This window comes from Perna viridis, chromosome 1 (genome assembly GCF_037379345.1).
Source record: "Perna viridis isolate PV_CMFRI_1.1 ecotype Kerala chromosome 1, ASM3737934v1, whole genome shotgun sequence".
Taxonomy (NCBI): domain Eukaryota; kingdom Metazoa; phylum Mollusca; class Bivalvia; order Mytilida; family Mytilidae; genus Perna; species Perna viridis.
This window is the reverse complement of record NC_142445.1, coordinates 57,587,154-57,604,802: the sequence shown is the minus strand read 5'-3', so window position 1 is coordinate 57,604,802 and position 17,649 is coordinate 57,587,154. Positions and strand designations below refer to the sequence as shown.

General features: G+C 32.3%; 2 protein-coding genes across 12 annotated transcripts in view; one reads left to right on the top strand and one right to left on the bottom strand.

The window, feature by feature from the left end:
- LOC148629532 (mutS protein homolog 5-like) overlaps nucleotides 1–17,649 on the top strand; it is a 215,906-nt gene that overhangs the window by 164,186 nt on the left and 34,071 nt on the right. Inside the window, exons 1-4 of one of the 11 annotated variants that reach the window (XR_015916758.1) lie at nucleotides 3,966–4,454; nucleotides 11,200–11,382; nucleotides 15,044–15,167; nucleotides 16,226–16,306. Coding sequence is in view for 9 of the 11 variants with exons in the window: in XM_088553203.1 (XP_088409329.1) it covers nucleotides 4,209–4,454; nucleotides 11,200–11,382; nucleotides 15,044–15,167; nucleotides 16,226–16,306 (634 nt within the window). In the remaining 2 variants the exon portion in view is untranslated. The other 10 variants (XM_088553197.1, XM_088553203.1, XM_088553187.1 and 7 more) reach the window with 10 other exon arrangements.
- LOC148629533 (transcription factor Jun-like) lies at nucleotides 2,573–3,892 on the bottom strand. Its single transcript, XM_088553270.1, has one exon. It carries the CDS (start codon nucleotides 3,736–3,738, stop codon nucleotides 2,887–2,889), a length of 852 nt encoding a protein of 283 aa, XP_088409396.1. The 5' UTR covers nucleotides 3,739–3,892; the 3' UTR covers nucleotides 2,573–2,886.

Below are 17,649 nucleotides of genomic sequence, written 5' to 3'. Positions count from 1 at the left end.
TGCAGCTTGATACTACAACAAAGGTGGAACCATTAGTAGTTGGGGCAAATATGGACACACCATTTCAACTTGATACTAAAGTAGATAATTGACACAAGATAAATATTTGACCGGTATCAATGTGGTTCCTTTTTTTTGGCCCTCATTCCTGAACAGTTCCGGTCAAAACCTCTGATCAATCCCACCCTTCCTTTGGATCATGGTACCTTGCAGTTTCTGGCCCTTATTTTTTATTTGGCTCTTCTCAAAACCCCAAATATTAATTCCAGTTTTCCTATGGTACTATAGCACCTTGTAGTAAAACTTTTTTTAAGATTCATGCTATTAAACTTAAGTTATTATTCGGACATACGGAAAATGCTTGTTTTAGGCCCTTTTGCTCTTCAAGTCTTTACCTCCAAAATCAATCCAAGCCTTCTTTGGTGGTATGGCACCTTGTTATAAAATTTCGAATAGTCGAGTTATTGTCTGGACATCAGAAAAATGCGTGCATGTTTCTGGTCCCTAATTTATAAAATGTTCAAGTCATTACCCCTAAAATCAATACCAGTCTGACCATTGTGTTATATAGAATACTGCGGAACAGCATCATAAACATTCCTTCTAAAAGATGCTTTTACTGGAGTTGTAAAGTTAAATTCTATAAAATGTTTGTTTTTGGTCTCTTTTTGGCAACTCACTCTGAAACGGATGGGACCATAACCTCGAAATCAATACTTACCTTCCTTTTGTGGTTTGGAACATTGTTATAAAATTTTATGAAGACCAACCAATATTCAAGTTATCGCACGAAAACGAAGTGTCACAGTGTCATACCATTATTCGACCGCGATTTTTCTGCGGTCGTATTTAAGCTGAAGTAATGGGCTACTTATAACTTTACGAATCGTATATATTCGACTAATAAGAAACATATTTTTGGTGGATTCTTTGCCAATTTATTATATAAACAAATGTCTATGTCTTGTGACAATCGATTCTTATAAATGGGAGGCTACGTAAGTCGTATAGAACTTGGTGAGAAGGTATATCCGTGTCAAAATCATGTGTCCAGATAGTGTTCGAGTGACAAAAAATATGGTAACGGCGTCATGGTTGTAGTGTTTCGGTCAGATGTAACATTTTTGCTCATTCACTTTCAAAACGGCCGATTAAAAATTAATTGAGGTTCTCGAGGTGGAAAAACAAATCCAAGGGTTTTTATGCTTAGAAAGTTAGGTTGTAATATAGATAATGGAAACAGCTGGGCCAGATGGTACCCTCTTTCGCAAGTCTTGGATCCGCCACCAAAGAAACAAGACTTCTATTTTGTTAACGAAAAGGACGGGAACAAACCAAGATATTTGTTCCATCTTTATAAAAAATAAGTCTTTAAAAAGGAGAGACTAAAAGTAGGTTAAAGAAAGGTTACAGGGGATGTGGAAAACAGGGATAAGACGGAAGAAAGGAGAATGATGCATGCGTCCTGTCCACCACCAGGGTAGTGTATTCTCAGGTCATCTAGCAAGTATGCGTTTTATCACACATATTTCTGATAGTACTTCCTTTAATGTATAGAAAATGAATACAAGACCAATACCTTATCTTCGCAATACATGGACTTTCGCCAACGTCATTTATCTGTCAACACACAAGTATCTTCTTCATGGAATATAAGCACTAGGCAAGGTAAATATGTGTGCCTGGGCTACAAATTTCGAACAAATATAGGCATTTTCTTCTTGAAAAAAAATGTTTATTTCAACTTGCAATAGGAATATAGGGGGTATTAATTAAAAGGTGCAGATCTTTTAAATACGTACGTCAAGTTTTATTAAGAAATATTGCCTTGGTACTTTTTTTAGCAACAGGCGACACAAATTAGGTACCCACCACGTGTCGAACGACTACTAGACCAAAATTTACTATTGGGCACGCTGCAGCAGATAAGTGCAGGTAGATTTTATACAGACGCCAACGAATATGGGGTTTTCATACTAGTACAAGTCCACACCATGAAATACCATTTTGACAGTCGAATAAAACTATTTCGTTCTTTTCAAATTTCACAAGGAAAGGAGTGCTGCACAAACCTTTAGATTATAGTGTATCTCGTGCCTAGTCTAGAATTTATTGGCACCAAGCTTAGAATGCCATTTCTATTTTTTACATGTTGCAACGAAGGAGCTTCAATGAATAAGGTTAATTACCTCCTATCAATGTGAAGCCAGTGTACTACTGTTATGCACTTATATTCATATATGTACTTGTAAAACATGATTTAATGTACATTTAAAAATAGTTACCCGGTATGTTGCGATAGTTATGAAATAGATACATATACAAACCAGATCTAATGATATAGTTCACTTTTTTTTTAATACGTGCATGCACAATTGAAAAACAAACCTCGCTGGTAGTTCTGAATCAGACTGTACAACAATGCTGAATGATTTCAACGTCTTTAAGCATTTCAATTGGTTGATTTTCACCTTTTTACATTTTTCAATTCGTTATGGAGTCAATACAAGCATAAGGTTTGTTCTAAGAGAGATAACTCTGAAGTTTTGAAAGGCATAACAGGAATACACAATTAAAATTTTAACATTTTTATTCATAGGTTTTCTTTTTTTTTCAAAAATAAGTAACATCAACCCACAGTTTATACAATAACCACAGGTAGTATCAAAAAGAAATATATATAAAAATGATACATCAAACATGAAAAGTTCTGATATTATGACTAATGAAAGTATCACATAACAATGCATGAAAATTTCTGTGCAGGACTTGACAAAATAGCAAAGGAATGTCAGCAACAGTCTCATCATACTGATGTTAGTGATTGGCACTATTGAAAAATAACATCCATTCTGAACACAAACAGGCACAGATACTGTCCAAGAATTATGAGAAAATGTTTGTACTAGATATCATGATCTGACAACCACTGTTTACATGGTCAATGATTTGTTTCTTCAGTTTACACACTTGGTCCCTGAGAGAACTAGCAGTAGCTGACAAGTCACTATTTTGTCCTTTAAGTTCATCAACTCTTTCCTCCAGACGTGCAATTCTTTCTAGTTTTCTTGTTCTACACTTTCTAGCAGCGACACGGTTTCTGGCACGTTTCCTTTCGAGTTTGATCACCTCCTGATTTTCCATGTTGATTGGAGAGAAGTGGCTATCATTAGCAGCAATAGATGGAACAGTTTGTGGCTCTTCTTCTTGATGAAGCAGGCTCCTGGATGGGACGGATTTAGTTGCATGGTTGGTAGAATTGTTAGTTGAAATTATACCTCCGGGGACAGTCGTTGTTGCCGTTGTTAGTACATAATCTGGAGGTACGTACGTGTAACTAGAACTGGAGACAGAGTCGCTCTGGCTTTCACTGTCAGATAATGCTTCAGTTTTCACAGATTTGCCATGAAGATGATTTAATGCCTCGACAAATCCTTTAGCAAAAGATTCTTGTTCATCTGTCACAAATTTCGGAAATATGAACTGAGTAGGAGTTGGAGTGGTAGTAACCATTCCATTCGCTTGAATAATAAACTTTTCAAGTTCCGGTGAAGCTAACTTCAACATGTTTAAGTCCGGCGATGCTAACAAATTCTGTATTTTCTGTTGTTTCGTTTTTCCAGAGGCATTGAAGTCCAATGTCATTTTTCTCTTCAAATTATTTACATCACTATCTCCGGCTTTGTTCATGGTTCCGTTCTCAGGATAGAATGTCCGTTCGGATAAAACTTCCATCATTTCAACTTCTGAAACTTTTACAACTTTGTTGATAATCGTCGATGACTAATTCGTAACGAAGGTCAACGATAAAATGGTGGATTTAGAAATGAGTCACCAAAGCAGGCTTCCTTCCACTCGTTGGTCTAGTTCGTTGAAGCTTTGAAATACGTATGCTTTGTACTGGTGGTTAACGCTCAGTTTTATACATTTATGAGTCACCTGACTAAAAATAGTATGACATCATTTTCCAATCTTCTCATTGGTCGGTGATGCGATCATCAATAATGCGGTAATTTTCTATTCGTAAATATCTTGAGTTATGGCTCGATTATAACAATGGTATAGAGAAAACCGAAAGCCAGCTGGAGAAAAATCTACGTCATTTCATTGGACAGATTTCTCGGGTGTGACGTGAATTGAACTCTGGGAAAGGGCACCTGCCAAACATGGCAATTTATGATTGACGTCACTTTATTTACAACCCTTATATGGGCAGTGAAGACGTTCGCAATATTTTCGAAGAGAAGTCAATTTTTCTTGAAAAATATGAAGTTGGAAAAGATTCTTTCGGGGAACGGAAGAAAAATTTGAATTCTTATCAACGAAACTCGAAACTTTTAACATATGAACCCACGTGTTTATCTTTGATGTTGGCGCCAACTTCTGATAACTGTCGTAGGGGATTTCCACAACTGATTCGAAGTGCGAAATTACACGTGGAGGCTATTTCGAAAGTAGCTTGAAAATTGTTTACTAAACACTATAGTCGGCGTCACATAAATAACATACTGTTAAAATTTGAATAAAAATATTTTCTACGACTTTATTGACACCTACCGTCGTTTAAATTGTCTTAAATGACTTGCTCATTCGTTTAGCCAAACGGCTTCTCCCTAAACATTGAATCGTTAAATTCCGGTCAGATTTTAATTCTAGGTGGCAATATTTACATTGTAAAAAGTCGGCCATGTTTACAGTGATCGGGTTGCTAGGAGATGTTATTTACGTTTAAATGGTTTGTCCAAAAACCGAAGAACCCAGAATGCAATTCGGCGTTATTTCGGATATCTCGGATTTATTTTACGCGAACAACGTATAATACCGAGAAGTTGATCAAGCAGACGATTGTCACCGGAGTTCGACGGGAACTTACGCACTTCGTTTGTAAACAAATCGTCCCGTAAAAACCAACATGGCGGATATTAGTATGGGATTTTCCCGTAAGGATTTGTTACGCATGATTTAAGCTAATAAGCGACTTGTTTTTGAGAAGCTGTTTGGCTAAACGAATGAGCAAGTCATTTAAGACAATTTAAACGGCGGTTGGTGTCAATAAAGTCGTAGAAAATATTTTTATTCAAATTTTAACAGTATGTTATTTATGTGACGCCGAGTATAGATACACAAATCAACGTTGCTGGTCATATTAAAAGACATTTTGTGTGATTGGTTTGTAGGCTTGATCGCTGTACAATTATGTTTAACTAATCCCTTTTGGGATTCGGCGCTGGAGATATTTTTTGTTTTGACCACCACCATTAATGTGTAACATGTTCACCCCTCAAAAAAAAGAAAAGTTACCAAAATTCTTCATTTTTTAAGATTAGAAAAAAAAGATGATTTAAAGTAAGAAATGAATGAATAAGTTAAAATCATGTTTCTGTTAACGCTATTGCAAGATCAGCATTAAGTGGCCAGGTTGGATCAAAGAATTATCAAGTCATATTCCCATGAAAGGGCCTCTTACATGGCATATATGACACTAACATACAATTATAATCAACAGACAGCTAATAATTAAACAAAATGGAGACAAATATAACAAGAGTAGGTATTGTGTATATATATATGTCAAAGAGACAACCTCACTGCCACCCGATGAAAATGTCAGCCCAAAGCTACCCATTGGTCTTCAGTGAATGTCGAGGTAACCCTCATACCACAGGGCAGGTTACAGCTGGCCCCTAAACATTATTTTACACAGGTACAACCCCTATATACTTGAGTAACGTTAGATTAACTAAAGATGAAAACAAAACCTACAGAGGCCAGAATTTCCTAATGCAGCAGGGTTAAAGTACTTTGGCATGACCAAATCCCTCCCCTTGAAAATCTGCCCACTGTGGAAAACATATAACACACACTCCTAAAAATCAGTTCAAAAAAGGGTTGAGTCCCTTGTTACAACGAAAATGAAGAAACTGGATATAAATTACACAAATGAACAAACTAAGGATTACTAGCAGTTAACTGACATGCCAGCTCCAGACTGTTTTAAACTTACAAAAAGTTGACCCCATCGCATGTAAAATCAATATCATTTCTTCACATGTGGGGGTTTAGAATCGTGGTGCATCACAAGTCACACAACCCATGTCATGCCAAAAACTGCTTTTAAATATAGTGTTTTAATTTCTGATTATATATACTGCATAGTCTATGATATTGGTTCAGGGTAACTTCAATACAATATGAAAGTATACAATAAAGAAGCAGAAAAATTTTTAATTTTCATAATCTGTTAGTAATTGTCTTTGAAGTCTCCATAGAAACAAAATATTTGATAGAAACTTTCTGAAACATTTTAGAAGTTCAATGGTTTCTTGTACAAAAAGCCACTGAAATTTTGATTCATTATTTAAATCAAAAGGTTTGATATGTTAGGAGATTTCAGAATATATATCATTTCTAATATTTATATAAACATGTACAAAATTATAGCCCAGATAGTAATGATGTTTGCTGAGGCGTTTTTTTTATCTGAAGTTTATGCCCCACTGTCAGAGGAAGGTGACCAAGTGAAATATAATTTAGCCACCCATAATTATTTGAGCTAATACGAGATGTACCCTGTGTTCACTCTACTTATTTGAGGTTGTATAAGAGGAACAGATACTAAGACTTGGATGACCTGATTTATTTGGGTTAGTTTACTGAGCTGTGGAACATCCTTGACCAATTTTATTTTCAATTCTCCATGAATATGGTGCTTCACAGTACATGAAACATAGGGTAATTACTGCTAAATTGCTAAATAATTAAGTTATGATCATATTTGGGTTATTCACGCGTATTAATTGATTAATCTATTGTCATGTACATATATTCCATAGAAGTTTAGAAAGACTACTAAAGACAAAAAGGTCATGGTACTTTAAAAATTTCTACAAATTTTTTGCATTTATTCAATAAAGTTGGGGATATAAAAAACATTCAACAACACAAAAGATGGTAAAAACTAAGTCAGTATATCCATCCTGAGTATATTCTATTTGAAACTGATAAATGGTATCTGTTATTTAAATACATGTATCTGTTTTAATGTTTACAGTCTATTTAGTTATCAGTTATTTTTGAACATTTTGAAATGGTGAAAGATGTTAAAATAGAATATAATATTAAGTATGAATTAAGAAGTAAAAGGCTAGAAGTTTGTCATAGGTAATGGAAAGTGTAAGAAATATTTGTATTTAAAGTCAGATTTTCTGTTTAAAACTGTATGTATTTGATTAAGCATATATTGAGTACCATAGATTTGTCACGGTCAACCTGAAAGAAAGTCATTGTCAGATAAAAATCTGTTTGGTTGGGTAAAACTATTCAGTGAATTGGAAGTGAAGAGAAACAGGAGTCCAACTTCAAATGCTGCAACACTGCCTTTCTTGACTATTTTCTGTTTTTTTTTTTTAGCAATACATGTACTTAATTTCCACATATGCAGGTGAATTATTTTTTCTTGTGTACTTATGTTGAAAACTGAAACAGAAATTACTTCTTTTTTGAAGTCCCCCCTTTTTTATCTGATGGATTAAAACTGACATAACACATGGTAGTATTTGACAATCCTTGAAATGAACTTAAGTGTTGGCAGTGTAAGGGAATTTCCCACTATGAGAAACTGTTCTATTTTTAGCTAATGATTCATCCTAACAGTAGGTTAGTAGGTGTTTGTTTGTTGATTCTCTATGGTTCGACTGTCAGGGAAGATCTCAAAAGAATTCAGCATTTAAGTGTGCACAGTGTACTTTTTATTAAAAGCAACATATATCTTTGAAAAGGATGGGTGCTAGCTGGGGTACCTCAGAAAAAAGGGGGTGCTAGGACATTATTTGCCATATTTTGTTGATTTTACACATGGAAATGGCAAGTTTTAGAATAAAAAAGGAGGGAGGCCAACCCCCTGCCACCCCCTTGTATCCACTGCTGGAAAAAGGAAAAGAACAATGACTTTCATTAATTATATTGTATAAATTTTTCCTCAAAATGACACTCTGTCCTTACAGGTATCTTGTTAGTTTCGGCACAATTTGGTATATGTACCTAATGATTGAGATTAAAGTGGTTATGTATTTGAATAATTCTTACTCAATATTAATTTGATTGCTGTAAAAAGTAACTGAAAGTGGAGAATATATATTTTACTTTGGTGAAATCAAATAAAAATTACTTTTTTTCTAATATTTCTTATTTTCCTAGTACTAAAATCATAGATCAAATTTTATATCTTCATACATTTTGAGATGACCCTGCAGTATGTATTGGCAGCAGTCCATCACATGACCCCTATTGTCTGGAACTTTTTCTAGTCACATGACAACATTATTTATAGTTATTTATGGATAATATAAAATAGAATGATCTGTGCATTTTAAAATCATTTATGGCTCAGTAAACTGTCGCTTGTTTTTGATCTTTAATAATAAGTATGAAACATTACTTAAAAATAGGTTGTTGTCAATCTGAAATTTCAGAATATCTAAATGTAGGATTACTACTTAGTAAAGTAACTTAAAGTTATATTTTAGGTGAATTTAGGTTCACCCCTTCTAAAATGAAGAAAAGTGATGATTTAAACATTAGATTAATGCTAATCAATTAATGAATTTATCAAATTAATGAAAATGTGTGCTACAAAGTAGAATTTGATTCTGTGTGTTGTATATTTGTATTGCTATAACCCATTAAAGAAATTATTATTGTTATTATTCAAGACAGTAAACATGCAATTTCTGTAACATTGAAAATGATCTGAAATATGCAACATTGTAACATGTAAAATGCCTGTCTTCTGGTATACATTGTCTTAACCATCCAAATATATAGTTACTGAAGAAACTGATTTACATTTTTTAGTAGAATATTTGTTGTGATAGATGCAAGCTGCCTTTTGTTTTGTGTAGTTTTCAGAGTTTTGTTTATTAGCAAGTGGGCTTTGAATTTAAAATGTGAGAAAACGGGGATGGGAATTTCAGGTGCTTAAGCATAGCTGTTTATTCACATCTTGTATTAAAATTTGAAAGTCTTTAAGGGAAACAAAGTACCATAAGGTTGTGGAATTCCCAAGGTCAGAGGTCTTTGATATTGATACATAAATGACCATGATTGTAGTGTACAATAACTCTTTGTTTCTCTCAATTCATTAAAAAGTACATGTAGTTGCTTATTGAATTATCATAAAATATGTCCCTCACCAAACAAAGGAAAAAGGCTCATCAGTAGTCTTGTCACAATTAAGGAGAACAAATGTACATATATGTAAGTAATAATTTTTGTTGCAGGCAAATTTTAACTGTCTAAATTCTCATTAATCAGTTGTTTCAGGCAAATATTACTGCCTAATTTCTCAATGATCAATTGTTTCAGGCTTAATTTAACTGCCTAAATTCTCATTGATCAGTTAATGGTAAATTTATTTATTTTAACTAGCTTTTATGGAGCTTTGAATTCTGATGACATATGGGCAGTGATTTTGAGATAGGCATGTCATTGTGGAAACTCCCTTTTCAGATAAATCTTCAATATATCTATATTATGTCAGCAATTTTAAAGTACTTGTCTTACAGAGATTCAAATTTACTGAAATGTCGTGGGGCCTGTTTAACTAAGATATCCTTAAACATGTCTTCGGAAATGGATTAAGGTAGTCTTATGACCATCATATGACGAAGCTTAAGTTGCGCAAATTAAGCTATCTTATGATCATCATTATGAAGATAGTCTTATGATGGTCATAGGGTGTTATTACTTCATCGTGTTAACTATATTTTTGAAGAAAGGGATAAATTGTACATGTAGTATGAATAAGAAGTAGTGTATCCATTTTTTAAAAATGAACATAACCAGACAGTCGATATCTAAACTGTAAAATTTTATCATATATATATAATATTTATAATCAAATGGAAATGTTATTATTCGTAACTCTATAAAGTAATTTTAGTGAGGATCCCATTCCCAAAAGTGCTATCTTGCTCTGTTCGATCTGTGTATACACTTGTTATTGACCAATTGGTGTCAATAAAACGCAACAGAATAGGTTTACTAATTACCAAAGTTGACTTCTCATGTGGAGAAAACTGTGTTCATTCCAGACCGTGCCCTTGGGCCATTGGCTGTAACCATGTTTAGTCCCTAAATACCCCAATGTACATGTATATTGATTTTTCAACACATTGTGAGATTAGCAGAAAGAGGACTCCAAATTTCTATTAGATGGGGTTGAAAAAATAAAACTCTCTTGTTCAGCAGGCTATCTGACACTACCATCCAATGCCACCAAAGATTTGGGAAAGAACTTTTATTTGAATTAATATTCTGTTTCCTATGAGATTTAAAATGGATCATAAGACTATTAATTAGATATCATAAAGTTAAGACCAAAATAAAGAGATGTCTTAACCAAAAACATCAATGAACAGTCTAAGGATAAAGTTATATCCTAAGGATGTCTTAGTCTTTAGACACTTTATTAAACAGGCCCCTTGACTTAGGTGTTTGCATCTAAATGAAAGGTGCTCAGAGTAAATGTAAAGTATTAGAGGCCCAGGACCTAAGTAAATACAATTTTAGTGGACCTTTACAGAAATTGATGGTCCCAGACCTTTGACTAGTGCTCATTTGAACCCCTGTCTTTTGAATTATGATATCATTTAACTATTTGTTTGGAATACCTCAAGTTACATGTATTGATAGTATTTATTGATGGGCCACTGAAGGATGAAAGATGTTTTAAGGGTCTTTCATTACCCTACATGTACAAATGTATTTGATTTATGGGAATCCAAATTAATTTTGTGGTCCTTGGGCAATGTTTCATGAAAATGGATGATGTAGGGTGGAATTTCCTCTCCCCTTTTTATTGTTTGAGTGGATTGAACATTTTTTTTTTTTTTTTTTATGTATTATTAAGTACAGTATGTATGGCAATACAAATTAGAAATGCCCTCTAAAAGGGGACAAGAAAGACAGAGAGCCCAAGAACAAGGATTTTTTTTACTAACATTAATCTGTTTTGTACATAATGTCTTAATAATCTGAACTTGGTGGTATAGAATTAGTAGAGAAAACCTGTCCGTGGTCCTATACTTGGACCGTTGACCATGAGATAAAAAAGAGACCAGAAATCCTTTAATAGTATTACATGTATATGAATAAATACTAGTATTAGTTTATTAAATTTGTATCTTCTACTTTTTACAGAAAATGTCAGTTGGTGGAGTTTTGTTATCAGGAATGACTAGAGTAATATCGTCTGGTGCTATGTCATTTTTCACCAGTGATGGAGACAGTATAACTGTAGGAGAGGGTGACGATGAAAGTATCCAAGGAGACCACATCAGGACAGTTCGCCAACACACAGATAGCTCAACTGTCAGAGAACAGGTATATGATAGTCTTTATTGTTTATCTTAAAGTGTTTCAAAGGAAACATTGAAATTGTAGGTGTTATGTCCTGTACATGCATGAAGAATTTGGAATGTAAGAATTTAAAAAAAAGGGGGGGTGTTAAGCCTTTAGATAAATAGCATTTTAAAGTCTACAAAAACAAGCATTCAGATGTATTAGATACAGGATTTAGAAATAAATACATTTTGTACTAATATTATAAATTTTCAATCTACCAAAATGTGACAATGAGTCCACTGCATTGCCTTCCCAAACACTGGAATTATCAATATATAGTGCTATATTTTTAAGTATATCTAACAATTCTCCTTAAAAGTTTTCATGTATTGCCTATCAGTGCTTTGGTATCCATTATTTTACCTTTTTGACTACTTTTTTTGCATGGAATTTAATTTTATAATCATGCCTTTTAAAGTTAAACCAAGAATTTTGCGATTTGGCTATACCTAACTATCATTCAAAAGGGCACTGTTGGTGCTATTGAAATAGATGTTTTTTTATTTAAACAATGTTCATATCAGGGTTATAGCTGAGGACAACCACACTTACAATAGCCTAACTAACTTACACAGAAAAACACCCACAACTTTTGTCAAATTAGTTTAATGTGACAACTTTGGTCAGTTGATATAGATATATAAATATAGTATCACTTTGTCTAAACCTGTACAAGGAGGATTAGCATGGTGTTCAATTACTTTGTAGTTTACAGCTAATGTACTTGAAAGGTTTAGATAGGGGATAAAATTTGAATGTAAGTAAACAAATAGTGTTGGTTTTCCTGTTTCCTGATCACAGCTATCTTGTATAGGTATAGATAACCCCCAGGAAACGTATGTTGTCACGAACTTTGTTTATTTCATAGGATAACAGGTAGTTGCTGAAAACAAATTGACAATTAGCCAAATTTCATTGTCCCTAAAAATTAATTAAGGTGATTTTTTTATTTGGGAATTTTTAAAGTGATTTAAGTCTCTTTGGTGTATGATATTTTGATACGTATTAAGAAATCATACATTTAATATCGAAAAACAAAATTAAAAATTTTTCTGTAGGTTTTTTAACATTTGTATGTCAAAAGCATGAAAATTTTGACTTATGACTGTTATCCATTGGATTATAGTGAAAAGCAATGTACTTGTATAACAGTTTGAACAGTTTGTTGTTCATCAGTCGTACATTACAAGGTTTTCCCTAATTTTGCTGGTGCCAGCCAAAATTGTGTTTGAACCATGCAATTTGGCCTACAGTGTCTCCTTAGGGAAAACCCTGACAGTACATGAGAAAATAAAGTACACAGCTATCAACTCATGGACAGGCCAAATTAAATAGATTTAGTAATGATAATAACATTACCAATTAAGAACATACAAATGATCTACTTTCTGTGTTATTTGTGGCTTTGAAATATTGAGAGCACTCATAGTGCATTTTACTACAATACTTCAATTTAAGTTCACCAACAATAACATTCCAGGTGAACTATTATTATAAAAAGAGTTAATCCTATTTGTACTGGTTTACAAAACTGTACTGTACTCGAGCCTTTATAAACTACATGTACATATAATAATTTTAAGTCTTTTTGGTGTACATGTAGTTGGGTTTTTTTTGTTTTTTTTTTAAATGCTGGGTATTTTGTCAATTTTTACTTCAGATTAAATTGATGATACTTATATTTCATCTTTTTTTTTTTTTGGTTTTATTCCCCCAGTCTATGATACGTCAGCTAGCTAAATTATTCCTTATAGAAATACCCTCATCAAAACTGATTTTTGACCCATATAGATTTATTGGTCATAAGTAGTGTTTTTAGTAGGATTTAATTGTAGTTTTTTTTTTAATTTAAAAGATGTGCTTTGTTAATGGAAAAATCTGACCAAATCACTTCATATTGTCATGCAATACTTGCATCACAAGATTTTCAGTATGCAGGAAAACTTATTTAATTGGTTTATGTTTACAACCACAGGTCATGTATGCCCTTTGTTATATGTTTAATACTGTATTATATTGAAATATTATAATAGGTGATCATCTGGTATAACTAGTCCACATTCAAGTGACAATCCTAAGAGTATAATACTATGGTCTGTTTAATTCTTATACAGAGCAGGAAATCTCTACTTCAATTTGTTTTAAATTGGATACACTATAGAGGTTACTTAGTTCTCTTCTTTTAAATGCTAAATTGCCAAATGTGATATTTGACAGTACTTTATTTTGTTGATATCTTGAGGTCAAATGTGATATTAATTTGTTTTAAAGATTTGATGATAACTTTTATGATAAGATTTCAGTGTCCTCACCTGTCAATAAATTTATGTAAATAATAATTACCTGTGTTTAAACTAACTTGCCATATATACCCACCTTAGGCAAGGAATCACTAAATCAAGTTTTTTCAATTGACTTTAATTTTTTTTAATGATTTTAAGGTGCAAGCAAAAACATGTAAAGCTGTAGGCAAAATGTATGTACAGAGTTGTATGTTTCAAAATTAAAGTTCAAACAAAACTTTTCAATTGATGTAAAATAGAACTACCTTGTTTTAATTCTACAGTTGGTTGATCAAATCATTTTATGGTGTTGGTTTTGTAACCTTGTTGAACTTGTAAACAATTTAGAACACCTTTATAATCAAATGACACTAGTCTTTAGGCACAGACAACCTGTGTATTTTCGTTTTTGGCTTCAACCCATTTTTTTATTACTTTTATTGACACTTTTGATAAAAGTTACTTTTATTTAGACATGTATTTCATAGTTTTGCCAAATACTAGTAATATATCTTTGTATGCAAAGGCATCATGTGTTATATCAGAGTGGATTTAAAGTTTTTTAAAGTTACCAACTCCCTTTAAAACTTTTTTTAAATTCTTTAGAAATGAGCATACACCTTCCCATTTTTTGTGAAAAAAAATTGGTTTAAATGAGGCAAAAAAATAATAATATGGTAGATAAGTAGGGAAATTATTTTATTTTTTCAAAAACATTGAGTTAATGGGGAAACAATGTAGACTTTAAGGGTACTTGAGCCACAATGGCCGTAACATGTTTAGGGTAGGTAGAGTAGCAGGAAACAGACATTTTTTTTTTTCGACCTGAAAGAAAATCTCTGAAGTATAATGGTGTTCACCTTCACAATTTTCAGTTCCGCTATTCACCCCTGATGCTTAGTGTATTTATCAAATTGACTGCTATATTTTTATTTTATGATTTGACTGCTTTAATATAACAAGAGATCGTTTTCCTTTTGCCAGAAACTTAACGTACACAGCCAAATGTGCCACATATGATAATCATATGGTGCTCAATTCATATGATAATCATGGTAATCATATGACAATCATATGATATTTAACATATGATAGTTATATGATTATCATCTGATTCTCATATGTTAGTTTTGGCTTGAAAACATGTGACAATCATATGTTTGGGAAAAACATGATTATCATATGGTGCTCAATTTATATGATAATCATATGATTCTCATGTGTGGCATATTTGCCTGTGTACATAGTCCCAAATACAATCTACAAAGCATGCACTATGACAGTATTATGAAAAATAGCTAAATAATACCAGTACTTTGATTTTTTAAAAAAAGTGTAAAATCAGACTTTCTTCACAGATATACCTGAGTGTATTTTGGCAGGGTGGGCGAATTGGGTTGGCCTATTATGACGTTGAGACAACACAGGTCTATATGATGATGGATTCTGTTGAGAATGAAGACTTTACCCTGCTTCACAGAGGTAAACATCAAAGTTAACTATTTTTTGCGTTAGGTTTTATTTCAGAAAAAATGATAAATATTATTGCTAAATCTTTAATTATTTTAATGGTGAATTTAGAGATTAAAAATGATAGCCCCTCCTAATAAATCAATAAATAACATTGGTCAATATCTTTTTTTTTAAGTTGGAAAATTGCAGTATCAATTTGTTACACACTATTGAAAATGAAGGTCTGCTGTAGGTTAACTTTCCTGATTTCATTTGCTAATTATTGTTTAAAAAAAGAACCCTTTTTTTGCTAATATTTGTTTCCCCTTATTTTTTTATTTAAAAATTTTTTTTTTCTTTGATTTTCAAATATTACTCAGAACTAATGAAATCATATGAATTATTCCAGATATAGAATCTAACATATGTTACCTTTATGATTAATAAACTTATGGGATTTCTAGAATTACTCAAATGTGTATATGATAAATCAGGGTGGTTCCCATGTTATTCTTGTCAGCTGTTATTTATAAAATTGAAGAAAATCAATTTGTTTACAATATTTACCTGAATCAGCCAATTGACAGGTGATATTGATTACCTGACAGGTGCCAGGTATGCATTTTTACACCTGATTCATCACCTGATGAAAAAAACATGTTGCAAAAATTATTTCACATGGCTTAGAGGTGTTTGTGCAGACTTTAATACATTAAAATTTGTTCTTACTACTGAAATTGATAAAGTGGTGCAAACTTGACATTTTAGTCACTTACATTCTTTAAATTTTGAAGAAAAAGGGGGACAACTCAAAAATTTTTTAAAGGTAGAATTACTTGGTAATGTTACAGTTGCTCCATTAAATAATAAAGTAAATTTTGATCTGTAAAAAATTTGTATATTCACATACATTTTGCACTTATAAAAATAATTACATTTTGGGTAATTCAGGCAAAAAAAGAATTTCTTGTAATTTGTAAATTAAGAGGGATTAAAATATTCATGATGTGTTTTGTCATGGTAACATTACAAGATTAGCAAAGTTTTTGATTCATTTGAGGAATTGTAGCAATGCATATTTCTTTCAGTAATTAGACAGATTACTCCAGTTACCATAATACTGAGCTCTAAACAGGATGATAGATTGATAAAGAAACTCAAAGGGATTGGTAGGTATCTCTTCTAAAGAAAAAAATAAAAGTAATAAATTACATGTTGATAACTTGATGGATTAAGTAAGGTCTTAGAAAAAAAATATCCAACTTTTTAAGAGCAACTTCATTTTTTTTCTTGCTTCATGTTCAATTTCTAAGAAAAGGTTTTGTGAATTGTCTTGCCATTTACATTAGATCCTTACAAGTATTTACTGTAGTAACTCAAAATTTTATATGAAAGATGGCAAAAAGTAATGTGCAGTTTGCATGATACAGCCATCACTATAGAATTTCACAAATTTTTATCTGTTCACAATAAGGTTTTGCATAAAAATCAACTTCCTCTTCGACAGAAACCAACTTGGGAAATTTACAAATGAGACTTTCCCTGGGCTAAATTTCACTTGCTAAGGAAAACAGGAAATATTAATTATAGAACCCTGAACATCAAAAGCTAGTAGACAGCCATGTTCATGGAGTGAATCTGTGACTCTAAACAAAAAAAAATACCTGGATTTTTTTATCATTAACTAATTAATAAGATGAAATATGGGGCTGGGTAAAAATGTCTGTAAGGTGTGAATTCTAACTTGGAAATTTATATCATTTCTAAGTATGACCCTATGTAAAATCCCAATGAGGTTCATTTTGCTGACTATACAACTGGTATGATTATGATAAGCCTTAACATTTATGTAGTTCAAAGGCTTGAAAAGATAAAATTGATATAACATGTATTTATTGTGTTTTGTTGGCAACATATTGTAAAACACTACATACTTGACATATTTGTAATGTTTATAACAATGTCAATATAAATATACATCCAGGGAGATATTCTGTACTCCTTCTATTGATTTATTGATTATTTTAGACTGCTATGGAATGCAGCAAGTAGAATAAGGGATGGGAAGGATAGTTAGAAAATGATGCAGAGAATTTATTTGTTAGTTTTCCAATGTCTTGTCTTGGCACATAGTTGACATGAAATACTATTACACGTAGTTTAACAAAGAAGTGACCTAACATTTTGAATAAGTACACAATTGTATATTGTTTTAAAGCTCCAATGCTCTTTTCTCTTGAAACTTACAAACAATTTCTTACTTATGAATTTATTTATCCATATTAATCATAGCAGAAGAAAATTCCAGATCCGATTAGATTTGTAGCTTGATAAAGACTAACATAAATTTTGCGTATGATTGACTCCGTTACAACTGACTTAGTGACAATGTAATGTGATATAGTAAGTCTTCCTTGGATTAAATAACAATCATCTGAAGCCAAAAAAATATATGTCTTGTTTCCTACTACCATTTCTATCCTATTTTATAGTGCCTATCCTATTCATTTTA